The following is a 27,491-nucleotide window of genomic DNA, read 5'->3' as shown; positions in this document are numbered from 1 at the left end:
AAAAAATGTCTGTCTCTATGTAAGTGAAAAACTGGAAAGGTTTTATGGTGATATCTATAACTTAAAATTTTTACCCTATCCACCTGTAGTGTTTTGGCTGTGAATAATGCACCTATTGTTTCAATGACAATTACAAGAAAATGGGACCCTTATTTCAATGTTATACGGTGGATCCTTATTCAGGAGACATTGAACTTTCTAAAAATGTGGTATAACAACTTTTCCTCAAAAATGCCTACAGGGTTACACAATCTTGAAGATTCGGACCTGACTAATACAGTAGTTGTTATTATAAAGTGTTACCATATTGTACCATATTTCACTGCAGTTCTTATGAAAAGGATATTTGATAAGAATTTGAGTAGATATCAGAAATAAATTTGTTTTTTACTCAGTAACAAGTTTCAGAATTCATACAAGGGGGCAAATAATTCTGACCAGCACTGTATACAAATTTTTACACATTTTATTTTTGCACAATGCAGCATTTGAAAGCTCTTAACAATTAGTGACAGTTTCCAATAATAAAAAATAAGAATCTTATATTTCAACTAATATGTCTGGAAGTGTTATTCTAATAATCTGCACCAAATAATGTCTATTAATGGCTATAAAAGCTGTTTTATAGACTAACTATATAGCTACAGATCTAACTTTTATATCTTCTTGTCCTTTATTTATATTACACTGAATTAAAAAAAAAAACAGTCCAGACAAGTCTTAGTCACTAAGCCTCCTCACCCTGATCTAATGGTGTAGTGCTCATATTTCTGAACTCTTCTTCAAGGCAGGCCAGAGCCAGGCAATCCTCCTCATTCTCATCAGAGTCCTGGAGATCGAGGTGCTCCACAGTCTGGGCCTCCCTGATCTCCTGGGCGACACGAGACAGTGGCCGGTTTGACGGGTCAGGTCGACGAGGCTCGATGCTCGGGGGCCGAAAAGAGATGGGAGAACATCTGCTTTTGGTGCCTAAAATGAATAATAGGACATTGATGAGAATACAAGAAGACATGTAAGAGAAACAATAAGAAAATGGCTACTAACACACCCTCTGATTTGAGGAATCATTCATGTCTGTGGCCCAACCAGGGGTGAGTTTCCAATACAATGACGTAACTTGCTGCTTAACTACCATAGTACGATGCATCGTTGAAGAAATCAACTAGCTAGTCACGACTGTTTCCCGAAACCGTATTGTCGCAAATTTGTCGTTCAACCACTTTGTTTAATAGTGTAACGCTGGTGGTGGAGTAATAACTGCTTTTAATGGATCTGTTGGAGATCTTATTAATGCTAGATGTTTTGCTATAAATTAGGGACATGGCATCTGAGAACTAATTCTCATTTTAGTTATTTTGCTTTATTTCCAAATTCAATCATAGGCTCGTTCTTCCTAGAGTACGTACAACCAGGATGAGTTACACATCGAAATTTAATAACTACAGTAATATATTCAGTAATCTGTCAATTCAGATTCCTAAACCCAAGTATGAGCAACAGTAATAATGATAGTTGTCTAGCAAATACTAATAAATGTGGTTAGCGAGAAAAAGAGAGATGTTAAAAGCAGAAAAGCAGACATGGGAAGACAGCGCTGGGATGGGCGGCTTAAGTTAACCGGGTTAGAATTATTTACTGTCTCACACTGGCCTAATCAGCTTCAATCAAACAGAGCTTTAAATGCTCTTTAAACCAGCATATCACAACAAAAAATACTTTTCTCTCTTCTATGTGACTTTTTCTAATATATTCCCTAGCTTCCTCTTGTCTTGGGTGATCTTTCACTTGCTGATAGTCCACTAAACAGTTGTACTGCTTAATATTTTTGTGGAAATATTGATGCATAATTGTTTGATAAATAGAAAGTTCAGGAGAACAGTATTTATTTGAAATAGAAATCTTTTGTATTATTGTAGATGTTGTAAGACTTGAGAAATGATAAATTGCGGGGCTTTGGTTGAGGAACGACCCCTCCCCGAGAAGACAAAAGATGTTTCAGGATATTAACATTTGAACTCTCTCTTGTGAAATTAGCATCAGCATTCGAGACACAAGTCTCACCTCAGTAACATCCTAATCTACATATCTCCCATTCCTTCTCTCTCTCATGCTGAGATCACCCAAATTCACCCCAAAATCTATATGGTTTAATGTGAACAATTATCATACAACACTATACATGTCTGGTATAATTTTAAATGTCTCAGTGCGACTGGTACAAAGGTCTCATCTCCAAAGAAGTACACCAAAAGGTAATAAAGTTTTTAAGAGTTTAGAGATATCTTACTTACAGATGAGGGTGGGTCTTTCATGCAAATATCATCCTGCCCTCAAAAGGCATAAACTCTGAAGATAGTGATTAATGCAAATTACCATTGTTAGCATAAGTTTAGGTTTCTTTCTTGGTCTGAGTATATAAAGAAATGTCTCAAGAGGCTCGAGGCGATAGCATCAAGTATTTTTATTATGTCAGGTAGCTTGTCAGGTAGCAGATTAGTAATGGACTAACGTCCAGTTTTGAGATTTTGAAAAAAAAAAAAAAAAATCCGTAAGGACAGCAAAATTTTGCTTGACCAACCTAAATAGGGTGAGTCTTACCTCTAGTTAAGTGTAAATGGGAAACCATGGCATGACCAAACCAAAGCTACTATCAGAAGTAATACTGGTCGGCTTATATCTGTAGTAGGCTAGTGGCCATGACCTTTGACTGAAGTAAACGTTACTTTAATTCAAGTGTATACATATTCATGGGGGGCAATACAAAAATATATTTGATTGATTAAGCGTGAATGAGACCGCCTAAGATATTAGCCAATTACCTCTGTTTAGTGAGCAAAAACTGACGAGTTTGTGATAGTGAGCCCGCATAATATTAACAACCGGTGCGAGGACCCAGTGTGACTTTGGCACCCGAATGAACGAGGATAATAAGAGTAAAGAGTCAAATAGAATAATCAAATGTGTTGCTAAACTATTATACTGTATAAATGACTAATAACTAATTGGCATTCTAACCTAAATTCGAGGTCGTGATAAATGGAGTCAGATAAAAGTTTAATTGGAATTAAATTACTTTGCCACGATGAAAAGTCAGTAACACGCAGTAAACCTTCACCTGCTTTTCGGAAACTGACGTTGGACTGATTGGGCAGGCTTACAATGTCTTTGCTGTCACTTTTGATCAATTTAATGTGTTCTTGCTGAATAAAAGTATAAATTTCTTAAAAGAATGTTACTGATCCCAAACATTTGAATGGTAGTGTTGAAGTGAACAAGAATGATTAATTCACCTAAAAATATTTATTTAAAAACAGTAGTTCAGAACTAAAATTCCCTAGGTGAAATACTGTTGCAGGAGTGATTGTGTATTAACTGATATCGCTTCCCACGATTTGGACTCGGGAGCTAACGGCTTTGAGTGTCCCCCGATGCACAAGGCTCATTCTAGCGTGTCTAACCTGACACAAGTATATGAGACAAAAAAAGAATGAACGGGAGAGAGAGAAAGAAAAAAGCAGGCAAGAGAGCATGGACGGATATCTGACGCTTTGATTTGCACCAGCCGAAATCACAGCTGTCATGCTGTTAAACAGATTATTTTTCCCTCCTCTGCAGACCTGCGAGTGATGAGCTGAGAGACAGAGAGGAAGATATGTCGAGAGGTAGAGAAAGCAAGACTGATAAACCGAGCTAGCTAGCTGAGCTGATCTGAGTTGAGCTGAGAGATTGAGGAGCGTGCCGTTGGACGCATTCCCTGCACTCCCGTATGCGGCAACCCAGGGTAATCTCTTTATGAAACCTCAGCCGTGTGTGCTGGCACAGAAAGCTCAGGAATCAGCTCGGCTTTAATTACGGGCGCGAGCCAATAAATCACGCCATTGCTGAGGGTTAGCGCGACTATTCTACAGCCATGTCATTGATGTCCCGTTGGCCGTAACGCCGTGTCCAAAGGGTTGGAGGACGTTCTCTGTAAATAATCGTTTAGTCACAGCAAAGATATAACATCAGACAGGCTCAACATTTTATAATCTGGACTAAGTCTGCACACAGAAGAAAAAGAAAGAGTAGAGCTGAAGGTTTTATTGTACTCAGACTGTTTTCTAGTGTATGACAAGGGCCTAGATGTGGTAAATAGACCATAGAAAGCGATTCATATGATTGATACCTTCCCTTGAAGAGATAGTTTACCAAATAAAATGAAAATGATGTCTCATCATCATGTATTCCAAACCAGTTTGAGTTTGGAGCACACAAAAAAGAAATGTTCTTGTCCATTCAATAGAAGCAGACAGTGACCAGGGGCTTTCAAACTTAAAGCTGCAGTCCGTAGTTTTTCCTCTTTGTCGCCATCTCTGTTCGAAATCTGCAATTGCAGTTATTCGCGGAATTATTAACTTTACGTGGGTTGTTCCTCAGCACAGCACAGCGCGGATGAATCTAAAGTTTTGAGGAGTCAGTCACCGCACCGGTGTGGATACTGTCAATCGGAATCACATATTCTACTTATTGGAAGTATGACCAACATAAGAATTTTCACCGGAAAATGTCATCTGAACAAGTAAGTAACAATTACATCCACTTTTGTTCCGACCAACTAAGGGAAAAAAGCATTGCAGTAAATTGCGCCGATTAAATCAAACGTTCGCTTATCATATCATGTCAAACCATGCAAATTATACTTTGTTCTCAAATTGTTAATGTTAACAACATCAGCATTGCGTGACTACATTTAATGGCCTTCCGATATTATCCTTGTTTTCGGATGGGCCCGGTTGCAGTCTCTTTTCTTCTGTAGCCACTCCGAAGTCCGAAGTTGAACCTTTCTGGATCCGCCATCAAATTGATAAGTTTAATTATATCAAGTGCTGTGAGAAAAGGCTATAAATCTCCACCTCTAACATCCTCACACGCAATATAGCCTACTAGCCGAGACACCTTCTTTATGTGTACAGATGTGACGTAATGACGCAAAGACATGCTCGAATTTCCCATGGAAATCCACCATTACCACTGGAATTAAAAACATTATTACAAGCTTACCGTTTTGAATCGAGCTAAGGCAAGCAGATAGTTTTGAACACTGGCTGGTTATGAACTTGCTCAAAAATTTATTTTGGATAATTTTTAACCCCAAAAAGTTATTCTTTAAACAGGATGAAAAAGCACCACAAAAGTAGTTTGTGCATTATATTATTATAAGAGATTCATTGAAAATATTGCACTTAAATCTCATTTGGGATTCCACTTCTTCAAACTTTGGGGTCTGTAGTAAGATTTTTATTTATTTATTTTTAAAGAAATTAATTTAGCAAGGATTAATTAAATTGATCAAATGTGACAGAAAATATATATATTTTTTCTATTTCAGATTTCTATTTCAAATTAATGCTGTTCTTTTGAACTTTCTATTCATCAAAGAATCCTGAAAAAATGTATCATGGTTTCAACAAAAAATATCAAGTCACAGAATAAAGTTGTTCTTCGCAGCCCCTTTTTCATTCACATCAAATTAAATCTCTACACACGTCTATTGTTGTACAAGTAATGAAGACTATTTACCTGAGAAGCACAGCCTCTGAGATGACATTCTGCTATGGCATGGTGTGAATGCACGAGGGGTGCTACTGATGGGTCCACCGTTCACCAGCGCAGTGACTAGCCCCTCATCTGCGTGATGCTGTAGACTGCTGCTGGATCTCCAGGACCCCTGCCCTGCAACTACAATACCAAGAAAATGATACAAGAAAACAAACAATGAGATCTCCACACAGCAAGACAAGATTCATCATGTACTGCAGTCTTGAAGGTGAGCAACGATCAGAACATACAGTTTACTAGAAGGCCAATGTGTTACTGTACATCACAACTCTAAATTTTCACCCTGAATGTGTAACCTTCAACATCAAAAGGAAAGAGGACCACATTCAAACAAACACAAAAGATGGAAAGGATTTTTGTGCCAGCAAATACAACAAATACTTATTTTGCACAACTCACACACACACACACACACACGTGTTTGTGTGCACGGTAACGAAAGAGTGGTTCTTCCAAATTTTTAATTGTTCAGGTTGGGCGCCAGACAGTTTAAATAACTGACAAAACAAATTAAAATTTTCTGTTAACCACACTTACGGGAAGAAGAAAGAAACAGAAATGTCCATTCACATTTTATAGCAACAACAACAATAACAAATAAAGAAAGAAATATTTCAGTCTCTTAATGACCAGAAACACGCTCTCAGAAATGAGCAAACGAAAAGATTCTTTACAAATGAAATACTGGCGCATTTGCACACAGGCCATCAAGGTTCAACAGGAGGCCTTTTAAAAATAATAACAAAAAGGGGTCCAAAAATCATCCCAAAACATGAGTAAATATATGAAAACGAAATTAAAGAAGCAAGAAAAAGTACCTTCACGACACGCTGAAACAACGGCCTCGTTTTCCCCTGACTTTTCCAGACGCTGCTTCCAAACTTCCCGACCAGGGGTGCGTTTCCCGAAAGCATCGTTGGCCAACTATGGTCGCAAGTTCCGTCGTTACCAATAGAGTTCTATGGACATTGCGATGAACTTGCGACCATAGTTGGCCAACGATGCTTTCGGGAAACGCACCCCAGGCTCGCGCTTCCGCTTCTCTACTTCCTCTTTTCTTTTCCTCTCAATCACCCAAACCCCACCTCTTTTCGTTACCATATTTAGTTTTTCGTTTGTACAAATTCTAATAACTATGCAAATAGGCTTTGTTTTCTTTATTATTTTGTTCGGTAACACTTTAGAATACTGTCCCGTTATTAATGAATAACTACACAGGAACAAGTGAGTAATGCAATATTAACATTCTAGTAACTACTATAAACTAATCTCTGTTTCTTGAATTGGTAGTAATAGTGCTCAGTTGAATAAGGTAGTTCACTATAAGCTAATCAATAACTACTATTTTTTCATACCTCCCAAAGGACTACGTAGAAGTGAGATGAGAGTAATGTACAATGTATAATTGATTCTAAATTAAAGATCATGGTAACCCACTAGTAATGACTTAAATATAACCAAATCCTTCAGAAAGTGTGCTGACGGTTAGTAATATCGTTTAAAATTTAATTATCAATAAAACCGTGTTTGATTATCGCGATTTAGATCCTGTTCAGCCAGCAACAGTCTGACGCAGGCGCAGCGCGCAATGATATTTTTTTATTCAAGAAGGAATGGCGGAAGGCAGTGACCGTGCTCAGGAGATTTTTCAGCCTTTTAAAAGAACCAATTCTGATGTGTGGTCATATTTTGGCTTTAACAAAAGTCCTGAGGGAAACTTAATCGAGGATGGTCACCCTGTCAGCAGAACATGCTCAAGAAAAAGTCGCTGCAATAACTTCAGATCTGCCGAGTCGTCTTGTGACCATCACCGACTGTTGTATAGCGAACGCAAGGCAAGTTAACTTTGACCTCAATACCAAAACTACGTCTGGGAAATAATTGGGCATGAAATGTTGTTTTAAGTTGAACTATTTTATATCAATAAACGTGAAACTTCCGCAGTTGAGTAAAGTTCGCAGCAAGTGGCTTAGCCAAAGACGAACGAACAAGTTCAAACAAGACTATTAAGAGTGACATTTAAGGGATAATAATTTATATTCATTATACACTTATTACACCGATTTTTTTTTATTTTTTTTTACCACATAGGCTAATTACGGGGACATTGAATTGAGATTAATGTTTTCTTACCTTTTTATAAATCATGTACAGCGTACAAAGCAACCGTTCAGATAAGATGATCACAACAATATCATCAAACTCTGTAAACAACAAATCAACTCTGATTTATTAATTTTCAATACAATTAAAAACGGAGACGCGACGGCAAATTGTATTTGAATGAAACGAGAGAGCGCGTCCGTTGTGATACATGTTGTAGGCTAACGTCTGTCAGAGAGTTTGAAGTCTGCCCAGATGAAGAATACATGACAGTGCAAATGAACTGGTAGTTCCACGAGACTATAGATGTTTTCTCTCAGTTAAGCACACTCTTCACATACATGTCGAAGAGCGAATGTTAAAAGGGAAAAGAAAACACTAAAAAACTCTCTACAAATCAAAGTGGAAGTAAACACATTATAATAACAACGGTCAGCAGTAGAACGGTCATCTTCCTCTTTGCGCGAGTAATCTCACTCTCACTGTGCGTGCACGCTCACATAAAAACAGCATGCATACAATAACGTAGGCTACGCCATAGAAGTAGTTATCTTAAAGGCACATTAACATTCCTGTCATGAACACTACTTAACACTAGGTGGCCGTTACAATGCATGTGCGCGGTCTTATGATGCGTTGCTATTGATTCATTATAAGGAAGGAAATGCTTTAAAAAGTGCATAGAGCTGCTTGTTTTATTTGTTGTTTGTTGATTTTCAAATATAAAACTTGTTGCAATGTCTTCAGTGTGAGCATCAACTCTTTTTGAACACTTTCATCACGTTTTAACAAAACCGTGATAATATTGATAACCGCGATAATTTTGGTCACTATTATCGTGATATTAAATTTCCATACCGTCCCATCCCTAATAACTCCCTAGTAATGACAGAAGTCATTGTAAGCTTTTGAGGTTTTTGTAAGGTTTTGGATAGTAATGACTCAAGTGTTACTACTTCCTTTTTAGAGGGACTTATCTAGCTTGGGATTAAAGGACACAATAAGGACACTCCTTGTGAGCTTCTAACCATCAATCTATTGGTTACCACCTTGGGCTTTAGCTGGAAAACCACATGGGCCAACACACACCCAACAGCCTGACTGCAGACAGTGACTGTTTGAAGGTTAAACATGTCTGCCTTCTATTGCCATCTTAAACGCCTGCTGTAATTAAGCCTTTTTCCGACTGACTGGCCAGTGCTCCTGTCAGTGTACGTCAGGGATTACAGATGCACAGACAGGCCGATAAAAACGACTCGACTGTGACAGAGAAGAAGAAAAAAAGATGAGAAAAGGAAAAGACTTTGCTGGAAAATGATGAAGACACTTATCAGCCAATGAAAACAGAGACGACAGAGACAGAACTGAAACAGGGACATATTAGTCCTCTGTTTTCATTAACCTTGAAGCTCAATGAACCAAACATATGCTTCATTTTTTACGGTATATTATAAAAACTGTCTTTCGCATATTTATATTCAGCCTACCCAAAACAAATACATCATTTGTTCTCTAATAATTGAGATAAGACATTTGGAATGTGGCTCTTATGTGGTTCCAACAGTAATATATCACCACACTTATACAAACCACAGCCATCTCTCTTAACAGTGTATTTTGTGCAGCGAGTGTTATTTAGATACCTAATTATTCCATACTTAGATGGATTGGCCATTGAAGAGAGCTGCTAGCTTAAAGATGAGTATAAAATATGCCTCTTTTTTATACATTCATTATTTCCTGGAATTATCCTTTAGCTCCTCAGTTAATGTGCTACCTTGGCGAAGCCATTAGCCCGACAGTAAACACTAATATTTCTCTTTAAACAGCTTAATTTAAAGGCTTTATTTGGTAAGGATAATATTAATATGCAAATTAGCCCCATCTCCACTCACTCATGTGTATGCACGTGTTAAACAACTTCGGTAGGACGTGAAAATGATAACTGCGTCGGGCTGAAACTAGCAAAAAACACTTGCGTCACGCTTGGCGCTGCATTACACTGGGTGTATGATAGGGCCCCTAGTATTCGATTAGTAAGTATTATTTTAGAATCATGATTTGGAGTGTGTACACTACTGTTCAAAAGCTTTTTCTTTCTTCGAAAGAAATTATTTTATTCAGCAAGGAGGCATTCAATTAATGAGTAATTCAACTTCAGCATCACATGAATAAATTACTTTTTAAAATATATTAAAATAGAAAAAAGTTATATTTCACAATATTGCTGTTGTTATTGCATTTTTTTGCTCAAATAATGCCTTGGTTAGCATAAGAGACTTACCTTACCGGCCCCAAACTTTTGAACATTAGTACATATTTTTAAGATTGCATCTGATCCATTATGAAGGTTTAGACTTCTGTGTGAAGTTGTTAATCACTGGCCTGTGTCAGACCATGGGGTATCTTAACTCAAGAGAGTGTTCTCATTATGAAAATTGATATTCAGTGTACTTGTGCTCCTGTGAAAAAGGAGATAATCTGCTGTGAATTATGTGCTGTTATCACAGTAAAACTTGACTATACTGAACCTTACTGAAGTGAAGACAATGTTTTGTGTCTCTACGAATGCTAGTAAGAGTAGAGGCATCTTGACCCAACCGTCTCAGGTGTGCTGCACACAAAAATGTCAAGAGCTTCCGCAAAATGGGAAGCTCCAAGCTGATTGACTGACTTTATATAATTTCACATGTTAAAAGGGCTGTATCTTGCATTCTAATCCTCAGCAATATTTTGTTTTGTTTAGCCAGAACAGAGCCTCTGTTTTGTTTCTGTACATACCGAGAGAAATCTCCATGTAGTTCTGCTCTTCTCTAGGGTTTTGAGCTGGAGCTGGACTGTGTTGCAGGACTCCAGGGTACAGCCCCAGCGTGAGGAACCCTTCAAGATCTTGGTACTGCCCCGACTGGATTTGCTGTCGCTGGGATACAGAATGGAAGGAAGAAAAGAAAAGAAAAATAGTCAGAAAGTCATTACTCATAAATGGGTCAATGGCGTGGCAATTACTTATTTACAGACCTATTAATGTATTCAGAAATGTATAAAAATGCAATTCATACAGACAATGACTTGAATACTTGATTTTTTTTAATTTCTGCATAAAAATTAATTTAATATTTCTGAGGCTTAAAGTAAAAAAAAAATCTGAATGGTAATCACTGCGTGATCCCCCTGTTGTCAATAATTTTAAAACTCATATTTGATCAACAAAATTATATATTTAAACGTTTTTCCCTGTGAAAATTTTTTTCATAATGCCTTAAAATAGCTTGAATGTAACTCCACACCCTTGTTTCATTTAGTATACGTGGACCCATGAATATGCAAATTAGCCCCGCCTCCACTCACACCAGCTCAGAGCTTCACTAGGTCCATTTGTAGTAAACGCTGCAAAATGGTATCACTCTTTACAATGTCGGACAAATCACGGTAATTAATGTGATTAGCCTTTTGCTTGACTACGTTATGAAACAGCTAATAATGTGTAAATATTACACAAACCATGTTCCCGTTCACCATCTCAGTCCGCCTTCTAAAAATCAGCATACTTAGAAACGCTTTGAACATCATAGAACGTCAGTGGAGAAAGGCATATAGTTCATCATAACATCATAATATACATCATATACATAATTCACCAGCTATACTGCTAAATTTACCGTTAGGTTACGTATGTTACCCTCATTCCCTGAAGGAGGGAACGGAGACGTCATGTCGGATGACTGACAAATAGGAATCTCGCAAGAGAGGCCAATCTACTTAGAGTGTAACTAAGGGTACGTTTACCAGACAACAATATACTTAAAACGGAGTAGTTTTTCCTTTGAGTTTTCTGCATACAGACAACATCACTGTCAAAACATTAACATGGATCCGTGAAAACGACTAAAAACGCTGTATTCTGCTGCCAGGCCATTAGATAACAATGAAACACTATAGACTGAACACATAATACGGATGTGCATGATGTCATCGTCTTCAGAGATTCGTGTTTTTGTTGTTTACATGGAGACCGTTTTCAAAAACTTGCACTTTGAAACCCGTTTTCCAAATTTGCACAGCAAATGTGGTGACGGGACGTGACGTCTCCGTTCCCTACTTCAGGGAACGAGGGTTAAATATGTAACCGAGACGTTCCCTTTCAGTCAGTCACTCTCGACGTCACGTCGGCTGAACAATGAATGGGAATCCCTTACCAAAGCGACACAGCTGCTGACCCCATCCAGTGCCCTATGTAAACTTCCTACTCCCTCTGGGAGTTACATGAAGATTACATGAAGAAATTGTGGCAACGTCTCCAAGACACTTGAAGAAACGTACCTCCAAAGCTACAGTACTATGAAACGTTTTAGGCACGTGTGTAAAAATGCAGCAAAGTGATGATGCTTTTAAAAATAATGCCAGGAACAGATTTATCAATTTACTTCTATTAACTAAATCAAATCAATATTTGTTGTGACCTTTGCGTATAAAACAGGCTTTGTCCTAGGTACACTTGTGCATAGTTTTTCAGGTAGATTTGCAAAGCTTTCAGTTTTCAGTTTGTGTATATATATATATATATATATATATATATACACACACACAAACTGATGTAGCGTATGGACAAACTCACGATGACTTGTCATTTTAAGATTTAGAAATGCTTTTAACCATCAACCTCATAAATGTAAATCACAGCTTAGCGCCGATGAGTCTGAATCAAATTGCCCCTTTGACACGTTTGTGGCCGAGTGGAAGTTTAACAGAACCACCTCCAAACTCCTCTCTGTGAGCTTCAAACAGATTGTAATCAATTCAAACCCCCTCTCTCTGCAAGCAAGAAATCCAGATGGCTCGAAGAGACCCCTCTGAGATGCCAAATACACACACAAACATTCTGTGCATTTAACATTTAACTTAGTGATTCAAAAGTGTATATGATGTATTCCTGTATGCATGTATGATTAGCCCCTTTTATTAGCCTAGTTGTGTTAGTTGAACTCTAAGTACCTATTTTAAAGAATAAGAATGTATCTCTCTGTTTGTATCTTTCAGATATACCAATCTTGGTACCTAATTAAACCTCTCGGTGTGCCGAAGCTAAATATATGTAGAAGGTCATGATAAAAGTATTATACTGTCTTTACCATCATTTGGAGTAGAATTGACAAATCCTAACACCGTCATAAACCATGCAAATTAGGCCGTCAAGAGGAGACAAAGAAACTCTTTCCCGCTCAAAATTTCTTAATCCGATTAGTCTAACTACCCAAAAGAAGGTTGGGCTTCAAACTCCTTAAAGAAGGATGCACGCGCCATGTTTCTTGCTTCTTGTGTTCTTAGTTTTTGTTTGGTCTTGTCTTGTCTTTGCTTTGTCTTCTCTTCAAGTTTATCTGCTCTCCGTTTTGTTTTGTGTTTTACTTTTGCTTCTTAGCTTTTTGTATTAGACGTATCTCCGGCTCCTTGCCTTGTTTTAGTCTCGTGTTCACTCATCTCTACCTACCAGCGAAACGGACTTTAAACTAAGTTTCTGGCAACTCTTACAAGTAAACCGTTTGAACTTCCCACAAACTACACGAGCTCCGTAAGAACCGAAAGAACGCGTCCAACTAACGGACACACCGAGAACAGACACTCACACACACGCATTCCTGCTCAGCAACAAAGATCAATGCAAGTATTCTTTTGTTACCGAGATTTAAATGCGTTAAGGTTATCTGCCCCTGCTTAAGGTGATTTTGATTCTTTGCTGGTTCTCAAAGGTTCATTGTTTGTGATATGTTTGCCATTCTGTAATCTGCTCTTTCTTTCTTTATTTACTTTCATTATACTATTCATATATGTATTCTTTGTTAGATGTAGTTGTATGTTTATAGTTTCATTTATTAAAAACCCATTATACGCTTGATTGTCTCTGTTTGCTGCTCATAGAACAAAGCCTCTTAAATGTGTGATCTTAGCTACAAGCTTTATAAAGTGTGATCAGCCTACAAGTTAATAATCAAGAAAGTTATTCCTCATGGCCAGAGGAATAGCCTTTCTTGGGAGTTTATAAGAAGGATCCTCCTTGAGAGTCGATAAGAAAATCGCATGATTCGATTGGCGGACAAACAAATTATTCGATGTGACATTAATTTCGTAGGCATTCACAAATTTGATCTATAGCCCATCTCTATATTCATAATTTATTTTAATCCATTGTGGTTAATTATCTATATATAGAGATACAAATATACGGGCTATGTATCCCCTTTTTTGGGCGATTTAAAATGTGTAGGTAATATGGCTCATAACCAGTATGATTAATTATTAATGATTAATTATTGATTATTAATTATACATTCCCCTCATTTTGAGCTGATTTCGTTACACTGAAAACTGAAAGAAAATGAGAAACAACTGTGTTTTTATTGAGTCGCAGTCTGTGTCCTTTAAACGGAAAATGAGGTAGTGGCAGGTGGTAGTTAAGAACAAATTTTCTGATCTTCAGACAAAAGAGCATCGATAAAGACACTTTCTGATCAGATATTTAATTTCAGGTGTTTACTATAATGCATTTTTCTTTGCTCTCTCTTTCTTTTACACCATTAAACTCTGATAGTCCATTTGCGGCAGACTTGATGGCTCTGTTTCCTCTCATCCCTCATCAACTGAGTGGATATGAGAGTAGTCGGTGCTTTTTCTTGCTATTATCTCTCACACAGCTTGCAATTAAATTACACAGGAGTAATATCTAATTGATTGAGTCTTTGGTATCTGATAGTTTCCAGCAAAACTATTCGATATGAACAACAGAATTATTTGTATAGTTCTCATACTCTCTCTCTATAAAGGCCAATTTACACTGCATCTGACAGACGTACAAAGATGTACATGAGACTTCATAAGAGACTTCTTTAAAAACAAAAAAAAACAAAGATTATCTTACCAACCACAACCTTTTGAACAGTAGTCTTTTAACTGTTTTAAATAGTTTTGAAGGTAACCTGTTACAAGTAACTTTGGTTCACCTGTGAAAATCCTGTAACCAGAACTGGCTCTGTGCTGTCTTGTTCTGTCTTTGAGAGGCTTGGGAAAGAGAAATGAGGGTCTGTTGGAGGGGTCATGGTGGAACACGGATTGGAAACGTTGTTCTTTTGTTCTTCTGAATCTGTGATTCGTTTCAGTTCTTCGTCAGATGAGTCTTCCTCATTGGGCATCAGGCAGTCATCTTCACCTGTCATTTCCTCTTCTGAATCTGAGCAGTGACAAATAGTGAGAGAGGAGAAACCATGAGGACAAGTGAGAGAGGAGAAACCATGAGGACAGGAGGAGACAGAGAAGAGACGTTCCAGCAGGAGGCCGGCAGTGAGGATGCAAACATGCGCCCTTATCTAATGCTCGCAGCGAGCCGCCTGGACATGGTCTAGCAGAGCTTGTGTGTTTCTCTTCCCTGCTTCCCGTCTCCTGCCTCCTGCATTAATAATGCTTATCCTACACAGCTTGAAGTTTCCATCACTCTGCTAGTGAGCAAATATCGCAGAAACAACCGCTGTGTGAATGAAGGGTGATGTCTACAACTGGTGTTTTCTCATAATCATTACTCTCTGATGCAGATGTACTGAACCCCAAGGGATGCTGGAAATCAGGTTCTTGTCATTTATAAAGAATTTTTCAATGTTTATTGAATATTTGATTCGGCTTGGTCAACCATGCATTTAACTTTTAAATATTTTATACAATAAAGTATCTGAGTTCCTTCAAAGATGTGCTAGTTTCATGTCTCTCCTTATTCTTAGCAACTGAACACAAGCTTTTAAAACAACTTTTCAACTACGTTAAAACATCTCATGCTAGCATCAAAGTTTTTCTTGATTAACTTTTTTGATCTAGTTACAGAATTTAAAATTATTATTTGAAATTATTTATCAAATTATTTATTATGCAGTGGTGTCATTTATCATATTGCTGCAGCCAGCATTTTATAAAAGCAATAAGCCAGATGTTTGTTACAGTGATTTTGCAATAGTTAAATAGTAAAGGCCTTCACATTCTGTGTAAATATACCTTGCAAACCTGGAAAAAATCATTGGAGCAAGCCGATTCAAAAGCTTATTGCTTTTAAAAGTATTTAAATCACTAATAATTACATAGGAAAACATTCTCATTGCTCACAAACACATTTGCATGAGAATTATAAACAGTGGCTAAAGCACAAGAAAAACTAAACTGCACGTAGACACTGCTATTTTCAATGTTGTCAACTTTAATAAAAATCTACCAGTAGAAGTTATACTAACCTGACATGCTCAGCTGCAGGGAGAGCACTGTAGTTCTGGTTGACCTTCGTGAGCCCTTTAACCATTTGGAGGGCAGGGTTGAATGGTGCCCATCAGTATGAGAGGATTCAACCCCTGGTGCAGAGGACCTAATGGACTCATGGACACACATAGTAGGTGTACCACTATCTGAGACTAAAGCAAACTGTGATGATTCTTGAAGAAATTGCCTTAATGAAGGAATTGCAGTTATTGGGGAAGTGATGGCACTTTCTGGAGACAGTTTAGTTAATTTCATTTCAGAATCTGGTGTTAAAACAGCAGGTCTAGTTTGGATTGGGTTGACTGGAGAGGATACAGGTCTAGACCTTGGGGAAGGAGAGTCTGGAGGTTTTGGACTTTGTTTAGGGATGAGAATAAATGCAGGAGAATGACATTGAGAAGACCTGGCAGATGGTACTCCAGGAGGAGAGGGGCTGACAATGGAAATATTGTCCTCAAAGTTTGGAAAAGTTTGATTCAATTTGGTTTTTGGAAGTGAAGGAGATGACGTTGGTAGTAGCTCTAAGGGTTTGCCCTGTTGTGCTGTAGAAAACCTTGTCTGTGGGCTTGGTTTTGGAGAGTCACTCAGTTTCACTTTCTGGCCTCCTCTTTGAGAAATCGACAGAAATGGTTCTGAGGTAGTCGAAAGGTGCTGTGATCTCTGAAGCCTCATTTGAAGTGGAGAATAGCTTTCTGATCTTTGCAATGATGACGTAAATGTTTCAGTCTCTTGTGACAACGGCCACATTTCATGAGAAGAATACATATTTATCTCAGAATTACTTTCCCAGAACAATCCTTTGGTCATCGAGGAGAACGATGGTGTGGAACTCAAAACTGAACATCCAAATTCTCCTCGTCCAGATAAATCTTCATTTTCAACAGCCACAAACCTTTTGGAAGAAAAACAGACATGCATATATAGCATCTAACTAGTCTGAAACCTACTGCCACAGTTAGCAGCCTTATTTTAAGTCTAGTTGTGGCTGATACAAATGTCAACATGACACTGTATTTGTGTTAGCTCTGATTTAAGAAAAAACGACTTCTTCAATTATATTCTTGCTTCAAGACGACACTCCTACTGTGATCTTTTCTGTCGCTTCCTTTCAAAAAGTCGCAGTTTTTCACCTTGATCTTTTGTTTCTTACATTTTATTTCCCTGCTTGACTCCAAAGGATTTGAACGTTACAGCATCTACATCCATCTGGAAAAATTAAAGCAACAACAACAACAACAAAATGACACAGCAGAAATGGAAAAGACAGAATGAAGTTTATGGAAACAGCAATGAGGAGTCATTCACTGGCCATCGTCTAGCAGTCCATTACAAAGACTGGGGTGGTGGAGGTCATAATTACCTCATCTAACTCTACGATGCTTAAACAGGATTCTGCAGGGCTGTCCATTTTCCTAGCATCCTCAGCGAGCCCAATTGCAAAGAGAGAGTTCAAGTATTTGTGCAACTCCATCCGCTCTGCTGCAAATCAGAGGCAGTAAAACAGATTTATGTTCAAATAAATTAAATCAGTTCAATAATCAGAATGGCCTTATTGCTGTAAATGTGTGTATTTATTCATAATACAGAGTGACAGATAACCAGCTAAGAACACATGACTTTGTGAAGATTCATGAACCAGTTTTCAAATGGGGGAGTAGGGCAGGACTTGATTTTATTAACCAGGACTTGATTGGATAGTGTAAAATAGGCATTTCATATCAGAATATCTATCATTATTTACTATCACTGCAGACAACTATTACATTAACTTTTAAATGTTACATTTCTGCATTATATTGGAGTCTATTTGAGTATTATGTCTATGCCCTGTGAAACTTTTCCCTATATCTTTTCTGAATAAATACCTATATCTGTACGGAATTCATATTACTTGCAGAAAAAGTAATAGTAAAATACACTACCATTCAAAGGTTTGGAATCAGTAAGATGACATTTAGAATTTTTTTAAACAATTATTTTAAATTGTAATAATATTTCACAATATTACTATTTTTACTGTTAAAAAATGGTGTATAAATACTGTAAAAAATACAGTATTTAGAGCATAAGAGACTTCTTTCAAAAACATTAGAAAATTGTACTGATTTTAAACGTACTGTATAATCAATTGTCCACCTTTGAAAAGGTTTTTTTTTTTTTTTCTGAAACAAGGCAGTGCAAAATATTAGAAACCAATTGCTTAATGATCTTCTCAAAATTCTTGCCATATATTATAAACTGCATATTATGTTGCAGTCAGAAAAATGTCACATTACAGAAGTGAAATGCTTTGCAAATGTCATTTTATGTCTTTAAATGTAGAGTGCGTCAAGACAAGCTATCAGCAGATTGAACAGGTGACCGGCTATTCAAACCCAAATCAGACGAATGCCCATAAAAACCCCTTTGCATTTGAAAAAGTGAAAAGTGACTGAAAAGTGTTTTGGGTCGTGAGCATCGGGGATGTGGGCTTCAGAAAAGATGCGTCAGGCTCGGGCTGGTGCAGATGAAGAGAGACGCCACTCATCACCGGGGCTGTTTGGGAAAAGCTGAAGGTGGTCAGATCTTTGACAGCTGTGATCAACTGGCCTCCCAGCAGCACCTAGAAACTTCTCTCAATCAGCTGTCGGAGTGCTCTGTCAGATGATCGCCCTCCCTCCAGTGTAATAAGAGCTGTGTGATTACCCTTCAGGGACACAGTGATGGATCCGAGCTGCCGGCTGTGAGAAGAGAGCTGCCCTCCGCACTGACTCTCACAGCTCATTTCTCCAACTTTTTGGAGAGAGTGCAGTTATATGGGTCTTGAATCGAACCTGCTGGCATGTGCATGACCAGTAACCCACTACTCATCACTCTTCATCCAAACCAGATACGATACGACACGACATGTTTCCAGCGACAAATTGCATATATAGTTTTTAAACACAATTGCACAATTAATCATTATTATGTGCTTGCCAGAAAAAAAAAAAAAAAAAAGTGTGTGTGATGAAACGGGTCAGACCTGTCAGTTGTCGGCTCAGTTCATCCATCTCTGCAGGTGGAGGTGAGGGTGGCTCTGGCCGGCGTTGGACGACAGACCGGGGCTGAAATTCTTCGATTTGTCCTCTGAGGGAAAGAAAATAATGCTGTTCCCAGTAAATCACACTCAGAAAATTTAGGATAATTAATCAGTCTCCCTTTCCTCAACGGTGCAACTATAAATAAACAACATTTCAGCGCAGCACAGCACTTTATTAATAACTTTATGCACCTCTGAAAAAAAAATTGCCAGTAAGGAAAAATATTATCAACCAATAATGCAATAGCCTGACATGATTCACTTCTTTTCAATTTCCATGATCAAATCCATTCCTGATGTATAAAATCAAGCCCAGCCCTACATTATTTTAGGAATATGTACAACTACACATTTTGAAAAACAGCTAGTTGGCAGGCTCTCTGGTTAAACGGGTGGTTGAATATGATTTCACTTTTCTAACTTTAGTGTGTGTAATGTTGCTGTTTGAGCATATTCAACATCTGCAAAGTTACAACGCTCAAAGTTCAAAGCAAAGGGAGATATTTTCTTTTAAAGAAATTGCTTTTTAAGGACCACAACAAACGGCTGGTAGGGAATACACGACATTCCTCCCGGGTTAGTGACATAACGAACCCTAAAATTGACATAAACCCCGCCCCTGGGAACGCAATTTATAGATTATCAAGACAGAATATGCTAATCAATGACTAGAAGATAACTACACATAAGCTACATAAATTCACCAACTAACCATTCAGAAATGTTGTCTACATGTTGTCACTTCGTCTTGAGTCTCTCCATCTGTCTGACTTCGGTTTGAACATAAAAGGCTAAAAGTTTTTGAAATTTTCAGTGCATGTCTGTGTGAGATAAAAGGACACAAGCTCTTGAAGCTCCGCCCTCTGTGCCGGGAGCAGCAGCTCATTTGCATTTAAAGGAACAGACACAAAAACTGTGCATTTTTGCTCACCCTAAAAAAGTGAAAAACTTTAACATGCTATATAAAAATATCTGTGGGGTATTTGGAGCTAAAACATACACACTCTGGGGACATAAAAGACTTATTTTACCTTATCTTGTGAAAAGGGCATTATACCACCCCTTTAAGTAGTCACCTTGTCAGTGTTATACAGTCAGTAAAATTAGGGTGTACTCACACTAGGCACGGTTGCCATGAACCGGGCCCGAGTACGATTGTCCCCCCTCCCCACTCCCCCTCTGGCCTGCACTCACATAGGGTTTCAGCATTCGTGCCGGAGCACGCTTACGTCATTATGGTGCAACGGTTTCGGGATAAACAAGAGCGGCGCTCTCACTGAACACAATGGAGTCCATCGCTCTGTTTACTTTGTGGATAATTTTGAGTCGTTTGGTCCACAGCCCTCTCACAGCCTGTTGTTAAACAGATCTATCGCCTTTGTGGCACGAAAATTTTCACGTAATCGTGCTGCTCGTATGAGGAGGTTTGCAAGGTACCAGCTGAAGTGCAGCAAGGACTTTGCAGCTTTGATTACGGACAACAGTTCCCGACGTCACGCGTCCTGTTCCGTGCTCCAGCACGGTTAGCGCTCACACTGCATGCGAACCGCGCCCGAGTCCAACTGAACCGTGCTCTGGCCAACTCTTCCAAGCGGGCCAGGGCCGGCTAATCGAGCCGCGCCCGGGCACGGTTCGGAGCACTCACACTAGTCAAAGGAACCGCGCTTTGGTGGTCAAACGCACTCGGGCACGGTTCAAACTGGCTAGTGTGAGTATACCCTTAGTCCAGTTTTGGATCATCTTCTCCAAACAGTTTGTTAGTGAAATATTGACACTAAACACAGCCCTTCAATCGAGTAACTTATGACATACTATGATTTATGAATATGAAAAATATTAAATCATTATCTTAATATTTTCTTGATTCCAGTATAAATAAACATCCTTGAAACTAAATAAATTTTGATAAGATATAAGGTCTGAACTTATAGCATGTACTACTAATAATTTTAACAATAACTATGATAACAGTAAAATTACTCTCTCTCTCTCTCTCTCTCTCTCTCTCTCTCTCTCTCTATCTCTCTCTGTCTCTCTCTCTCTCTCTCTCTCTCTCTCTCTCTCTCTCTCTCTCTCTCTCTCTCTCTCTCTCTCTCTCTCTCTCTCTCTCTCTCTCTCTCTCTCTCTCTCTCTCTCTCTCTCTCTCTCTCTCTCTCTCGTTGTGCTCTTGTTTCCTTTCCTGAAACCAACTCTTGCTGCCTCAGCAGCACAACTTGCTTTCCTCATTGTGAAATCCGTGAAAACCTCATCCGTGTTTGTGAGCGTATGAAGGGATTAGACTCCCCTATCACACACTCCATTCCTCCAGAGTGTGTGCTGCAGCCCTGGGCCACACGTCTGCCCTCCTCCCACAGAGCCTGAACACACACACACGCTCGCTTGAAAAATCCAGCTTCCTGTTCTGTGATTCTTCACACACCAGGCCTCAAAAGAAGGCAATTTAATGGATTCACAATTAGACCCTTCTTGAATAGCTGACCTAAATACCACCGCTGCAACAGATACCATAACACTCCAGAAGCTCGTGATGCGGTTCAAAGCGCTTAGGAGGGTTTACAGATACTGCGTTTGAGTGTTTTGCGTGCTTTTGTCAGGCTTTCTCATTTCGTAGGCGAGCATCGAAATCGTTTAGGGGGGGGGGGGAGAACAAATGTTTATTGGCTCTGTTTTAAAACTTGTGTGTGCTGCCTACATAGGTAGTAGTCTAGCACCCTAACTGAAACGGACTCTTGTGTAAACTACTGATCTGGAATGTTCTACACAGTGTTATTTTAGTATAATTTACATACTATTATTGTCTTTTAATATTTAGTATTTTGTCTTCAACTAAGGTAACTTTTTCTAAGTTTACGTATTTCATCTAATATTTATATTTTATTTCTGCTTTATTTAAATATGTTTCAATTACACTAAAATTACGTTTCTCTCTCACTTCGCTCATTTTGGATTATTATTTTATTGAGCTAGTCGCAATGCATTCTGGGATTGCATTCTCTATGAATGCTGCATTAGAATACTAAAATAAGCTGTCTTAGAAGGCATTTGAAACAGCGTTCATGTAAACAGTGTGCCTATGATACATTAAAATGGTCCCTAAAGTACATGTGCAGCTTACTAGTTTTTGGAACAGTGATGGTGTGTGTGTTTAAGGATCATTTTACAAAGTTAAACAATAACAGAAACTGCTTTGGGGCTGATTAGCTCAATAAAATCCAGCGACTCTGTGGTGGAGCAACCTAAAGGTGAAGCTGTGTAATTAGCAGCCATAAGTTATTAACTGATCTCAAATGGACCTTAATTGGGGCCTGAGAAGGTAAATTCAGCTTATAATGCTCTCATTCACTTTGTGTCTGTTCAGTTATAAAGTGTGAAGTGTCAGGTGCTAACCTGCGGTGTTTTTTCAGGAGGAGTTTCTCCATGTAGCTCAGAGTGTCATCCTTGAACTCTACATGAATTGACTGATGGGATCCTTTCTCTGTTTGTGTTTCCATCACGGACACTAGAAGGAAAAAGACACCAATCAGATCATGAGTCTGAACTGTGTGCATACAGAACAGGATAATAACGCAGTACGTATAACCCGATTACATACTACCATCCAGAGCTTACAGCAAACCACTAAAGAATTTATATTAAACACAGACACATGAGACTAAATGAGAAAAAAAAGCTGTCTGGTGCAGAATTCAAGAAGTACTATTGACATAATTCTGTCTTTGTTTTGAGAGTTCTTTTGCTGTATTGTGAGGATATAAAGGCGGGTTAGACTTCAGTGCATTTGAAACCCCCTTAACACAGCAGTCATTATCACAGTGAGCACAAGCCAAGCACTGCAGCGGGTGAGACTCCTGCTAGCCAAGTACAGAAAAGAAAAGTGAGAGAGAGGAATAAACGCAATGAGTCTGACACAAGATAAGGAATAACTTTAGTTTGCTGCAGTATATCCTTAAAATTGATTAAATGGAACCTATTTTAAGCATGGTGCATCAATCCTTTACATTTATGTGTGTATACGTGTTTACTGTTGTCTAGATGTGTGTTCGGTACATATATATGTGTCTACTCTGTTGAGCGATGAGTGAGCAACCTTTAGAGAGTCTTGTATGAGTGAATGTCTTGTTTGTATGAGTTATGTATTATATACTTCTGCACTTACCATTATTATATTGTGTTTTCTGTTTCATTTGTGTATATGTGTTTTCTGTTTTATTTGACTGCCGCTGTAAGGTCAATGCCAATTTTTGTACCTGGACTCGAGGACCCCCTCGAAAACGAGATGGCTCATCTCAAGGGGTTATTCCTCTTCAATAAATAAATGTCAGTATGTTCTGACCATTAAGTTTAAAGGAGTGTAAGAACAGCTGTCCTATTCAGTTTATAAAATGTTTGTTAGGAGCACATTCAATCAACAGATGCTGCAGAGACACACCACCCACGTTATTGTCCCTGTTCATGTGAAATAAAATCATTTTGATTACAAATTTCATGCGTGTAAGATGTCTGACTGCTACAGATATTATTCATTGTGACTATTACATTAAAGCCACCTCATCATGTTTCTGTCACAGTTATGTTCAGTTTTAGTTTCACAGACCTTTAATTTGTATTCATTAGTTTCTGTTATCATTTGTTCTAAGTTCCCACCAGTATTTTGTTGTCATGGTCACCATCATTATTGAGTTATTCTGTTCAGCTGTGTGCACCTTATTATATTTGATATATAGTTCCTGTGGTTTCTCTTTGAGTTTGTCTGGTCACGTTTGCATTTATGCTCATGGTGTGTGTTACCACCTGTTTGGGTTGCTACCTGTTTAGATTATTATTAAACTTTATTCGTCTGCCTCTTTATCTGTCTGCTACACCCCTCCGTAACAGTTTCAGTTCTCTGGTTTACTATTTTAAATAATAATTTGCTACTAGTCATATGTATGTGCAGAATCAATAGTTTTGAACAAAAAAATAATTGACTGATTGGTCTGTGAACTTTTTGGCAAATCTGCCAGTAATTAAATGCAAGTTGGCTGCAAATTATATTTTTGCAAGGGTAAAAATGTAAAGTGGTGAGGTTGTGGCATTTATCATTGCACAAAGGACACTGATATATTCCTAAACCATAGCAGGCAGTAAGCAGTATACTGCATATAGGCTAGTATTTGAATTCATACAGAGCTTAAAACATCAGAGGAACAGTGGAAACTTCACGGCTGCCTTCATTTAGCAACAAAAACCTCCTGTGCATCCAATGGTTCTTGACTAATATCGCTAACATACTAAATTCCTGTGACCTGGCATCGTCATTCAAGCTTCTGCTGATCATTTCTCGAACTCATTGCATCATAAGTTGTCAAATCACAGAATTCTGCAAACTGTACACAGCACCTGGAAGCACACACGCCGACCGTCACAGAGCACATGTTTGTCATGCATATATGTAGTTACCTGGCAACCAATCAGTGGCCCTAAAAACACTCGTGGCGTGTGTTATTTCAGTCAATGCCACACATGAGTATGCTTTATGAGAGACTGTTTGTGTGTTCTGACAGCCTGCCACAGAATATACGTGGCAGCTCACACAAACCTGACAGCATGTCACTTTATTACTGTGGTTTGGCTGTAGCTTTTCTGCACAGACTTAGATGTGCGTGTGTGTGTTACCTGGTCTCTGCCCTTTCTCTCTCCACTCTTTCAGAGCCTCCTGGAAGGACCTGGCTGACTGCTCTTCATCAAAGCATCCTCTCAGCAGAGAGCTGTCCTCTTCCTCACCAGCCTCCTCATCCTCCAGGTCAACACCGTCATTCACAAACAACACCTGAGGCGAGACAGAGAACACAATGAGAGTGACAGAGAGAGTGAGAGAAGGAAACTAAATTAAATGGAGAACATGGCCAAGTTTCCACACTGTAGAGAAAGTTGAGAGCAGGTTCGTGTTCAAACGTCCACTTCCTTCCACCCAACAAAAACTTATCAATAAAACTGTAATGAATAATTGGGTAACACTTTACAATAAGATTCATTTGTTAACATTAGTTAATGTATTAACTAACATGAACTAACAATAAACAATACATTTGTTACAGTATTTATTTAATAATATTTGTTCATGTTAGTTTATAAAAATACAGCTGTTCATTGTTTGTTCATGTTAGTTTACAGTGTATTAACTAACGTTAACAAATACAACCTTTGATTTTAATAATGTATTAGTAAATGTTGAAATTAATATGAACTAATATTAATAAATGATGTAGAAGTATTGTTCCTTCTTAGTTCATGTTAACTAAGGTAGTCAACTAATGTTAACTAATGAACCTTATTGTAAAGTGTTACCAATAATTGTAACCACAGTTCTAATTCATTATAATACTTATCTAATCATTGTTAAACTTTTAGAAAGTATGGTGAATTAAAAGGTGTAACAAATAATCTGCAAACATTATAATGCATTTTGTTTACAAGTATTTATGAAAAGATATATTGGTTACAATGTACTTTATAAAGACCTATTTAATGCATTATTCATTTTTAACCATATTTGACCTAAATAAGCTACATTTATAAATTTGATGTAGGCTACCATCCAAAACAATCAGTGACTCACTTGTGTGTGGTGTATTTGGTTATCAGACATGAGCCGAAGGCTCCTAGGAGCTGATCTTTCCTCTGTGTCTTCTCTTTCATCAGTGGATTTGGAGGATGCACCTCGTGCAATTTGACTCTCCTCAGCGCTTACCTGCTGCTGGAGGCGACCCAACACATCCCGAGTGCTGACGGGGGTCTGGAGCTCTGCCTGGAGGATGAAACATAGATTTCAAATAGACCTTTAATTCAAAGTGCACAAATGCATCCTGTTAATGACTCGGCTAATGTACTGATGCAACCGAATGAATGCACACTCTCTATAGGTAAAGCATTCATCCAAATCATTAAATGGATATCCTGTGTTCAAAACAAGCTTTATAGACAGCATGCTGTCGGTTCCAATGGAAATTTCATCTATCACTTCAGAGAAACAACCAACAATCATGCTAACGATAATGCACTTACTGTACAATGGAAGTCTTGAAATAAGTCATATTACAGAAGTAAAATTGGTTCCAAAAAGAAATTCACATTGATTTTCATGCTTTCAAGCTTTCAAGCAGAAAACCTAGCACCTACAGCTATCTCGGTCGGAAGTTTATCACATTCACACCAGGCATAAGCAGTTTTTGTATAACTGAGTATTGCAAACATTATCAAATATCTCTGTAAAATGTGCAAATGAATAACAGCACAGAAAAAAAGCTTGATTAAATCACGTAATTAACCCGATAACCGCTAGCAAGTCGACTAATTCCTCTTTATGACATCATGTCCTTAAGATAACATTGTTAGTGGCCATTATGGTGGTCAGGGCTGCTAAATAATGCTTTCTCTTACCACATCAGATAAGACCTTGACTGTCTTGTGAATGCATTTATATTATGCACTTAAACTAGTAAACATTAGCAAATTGATTAGTTTATCTCTGCATATCGATAGTTTATGTTTGCAGACGATAGCAAGCAATAAGAAACTATTAATAGAGGAAGAAGTGCGTGTAACTTGAAAACAGAGATAAAAGAGAATGAATCAAAAGCAGATGGGGAAACGCCTAAATCAAAGACAGACGAAGACGAACCAAGACGGCAAAGAACAAACCCGAGGATGAAAATATTAATATTTGTTCTCTTTTTTCCCCCATGGAAGCAAATTAAACAGGATTAGGATGCATAAAGCTGCATTAGAGCCGATGCGTAGTTAAATACAATTCTCGGTTTCATGCCAAGAGAGCGCAAAGTTGTGACTGCTCTCTCTTTCTCTGATTTTCTCTCTCCTTTGCTCAGTGCACCTTCTTTAACAGCACTGTATATCCCTGTAGCTCAAACAGTAGGGCATGGTGTTAGCATCACCAAGGTCATGGGTTGGATTCCAAGGGAAAGCATGAACTAATGAAATGTAAGCCTTCAATGAAATGTAAGTCGCTTTGGATAATGTAAATCTACATAAATAACAGGCAACTCACTCGGTTTATGAATAGAGCCTATGGGTTCTTCTGTTTCTCCTCCATCTGGACTTGTTTGCTTGTGTTTGTGTAACTACTTTAACGTCTTCTAGCATGCGGCAGTGCAGCGTCAACCAGGGAAGAAGGAAGATTGGCGGTGCACATGTGCTGGATGTAAACATGAGGACAGATGTGAAGGGCTTATGTGGGTCACTCAAGGTCATCCTCTTCCAGGAAGAGCCAATCACCACACCTTGTCAGCATACCTGCTGTATGCAATAATTGGAGCAACTCACATGCTCGAAACAACACTGACACACACATGATGATGTCTATGTATACGCTTATGTGGAGTGCTTTTGGTCATGTGGTCATTGTGAGGTATACTGTATGTTTTATGTATCCCCTGGAGTTGGAGGCCAT

The 27,491-nt window shown here is 38.3% G+C and overlaps 1 protein-coding gene across 1 annotated transcript in view; it reads right to left on the bottom strand.

Moving 5' to 3' along the window:
* Positions 1-450: 450 nt before the first annotated feature.
* The window catches only part of zbbx (zinc finger, B-box domain containing), a gene marked incomplete at its 5' end in the record, with an annotated part of 64,068 nt that continues 37,027 nt past the window's right edge, over positions 451-27,491 (bottom strand). Inside the window, 8 exons of the mRNA XM_081371862.1 lie at positions 451-969; positions 5,560-5,718; positions 10,483-10,621; positions 14,694-14,920; positions 15,963-16,090; positions 22,433-22,544; positions 24,701-24,854; positions 25,644-25,832. Of these exons, the coding sequence (XP_081227988.1) occupies positions 728-969; positions 5,560-5,718; positions 10,483-10,621; positions 14,694-14,920; positions 15,963-16,090; positions 22,433-22,544; positions 24,701-24,854; positions 25,644-25,832 (1,350 nt within the window). The 3' untranslated portion in view covers positions 451-727. The remainder of the gene's footprint in view (positions 970-5,559; positions 5,719-10,482; positions 10,622-14,693; positions 14,921-15,962; positions 16,091-22,432; positions 22,545-24,700; positions 24,855-25,643; positions 25,833-27,491) is intronic.

Source organism: Scardinius erythrophthalmus, assembly GCF_964197995.2.
Source record: "Scardinius erythrophthalmus genome assembly, chromosome: 8".
In the NCBI taxonomy this organism is placed as follows: domain Eukaryota; kingdom Metazoa; phylum Chordata; class Actinopteri; order Cypriniformes; family Leuciscidae; genus Scardinius; species Scardinius erythrophthalmus.
This window is presented reverse-complemented; position numbering and strand designations above follow the sequence as displayed.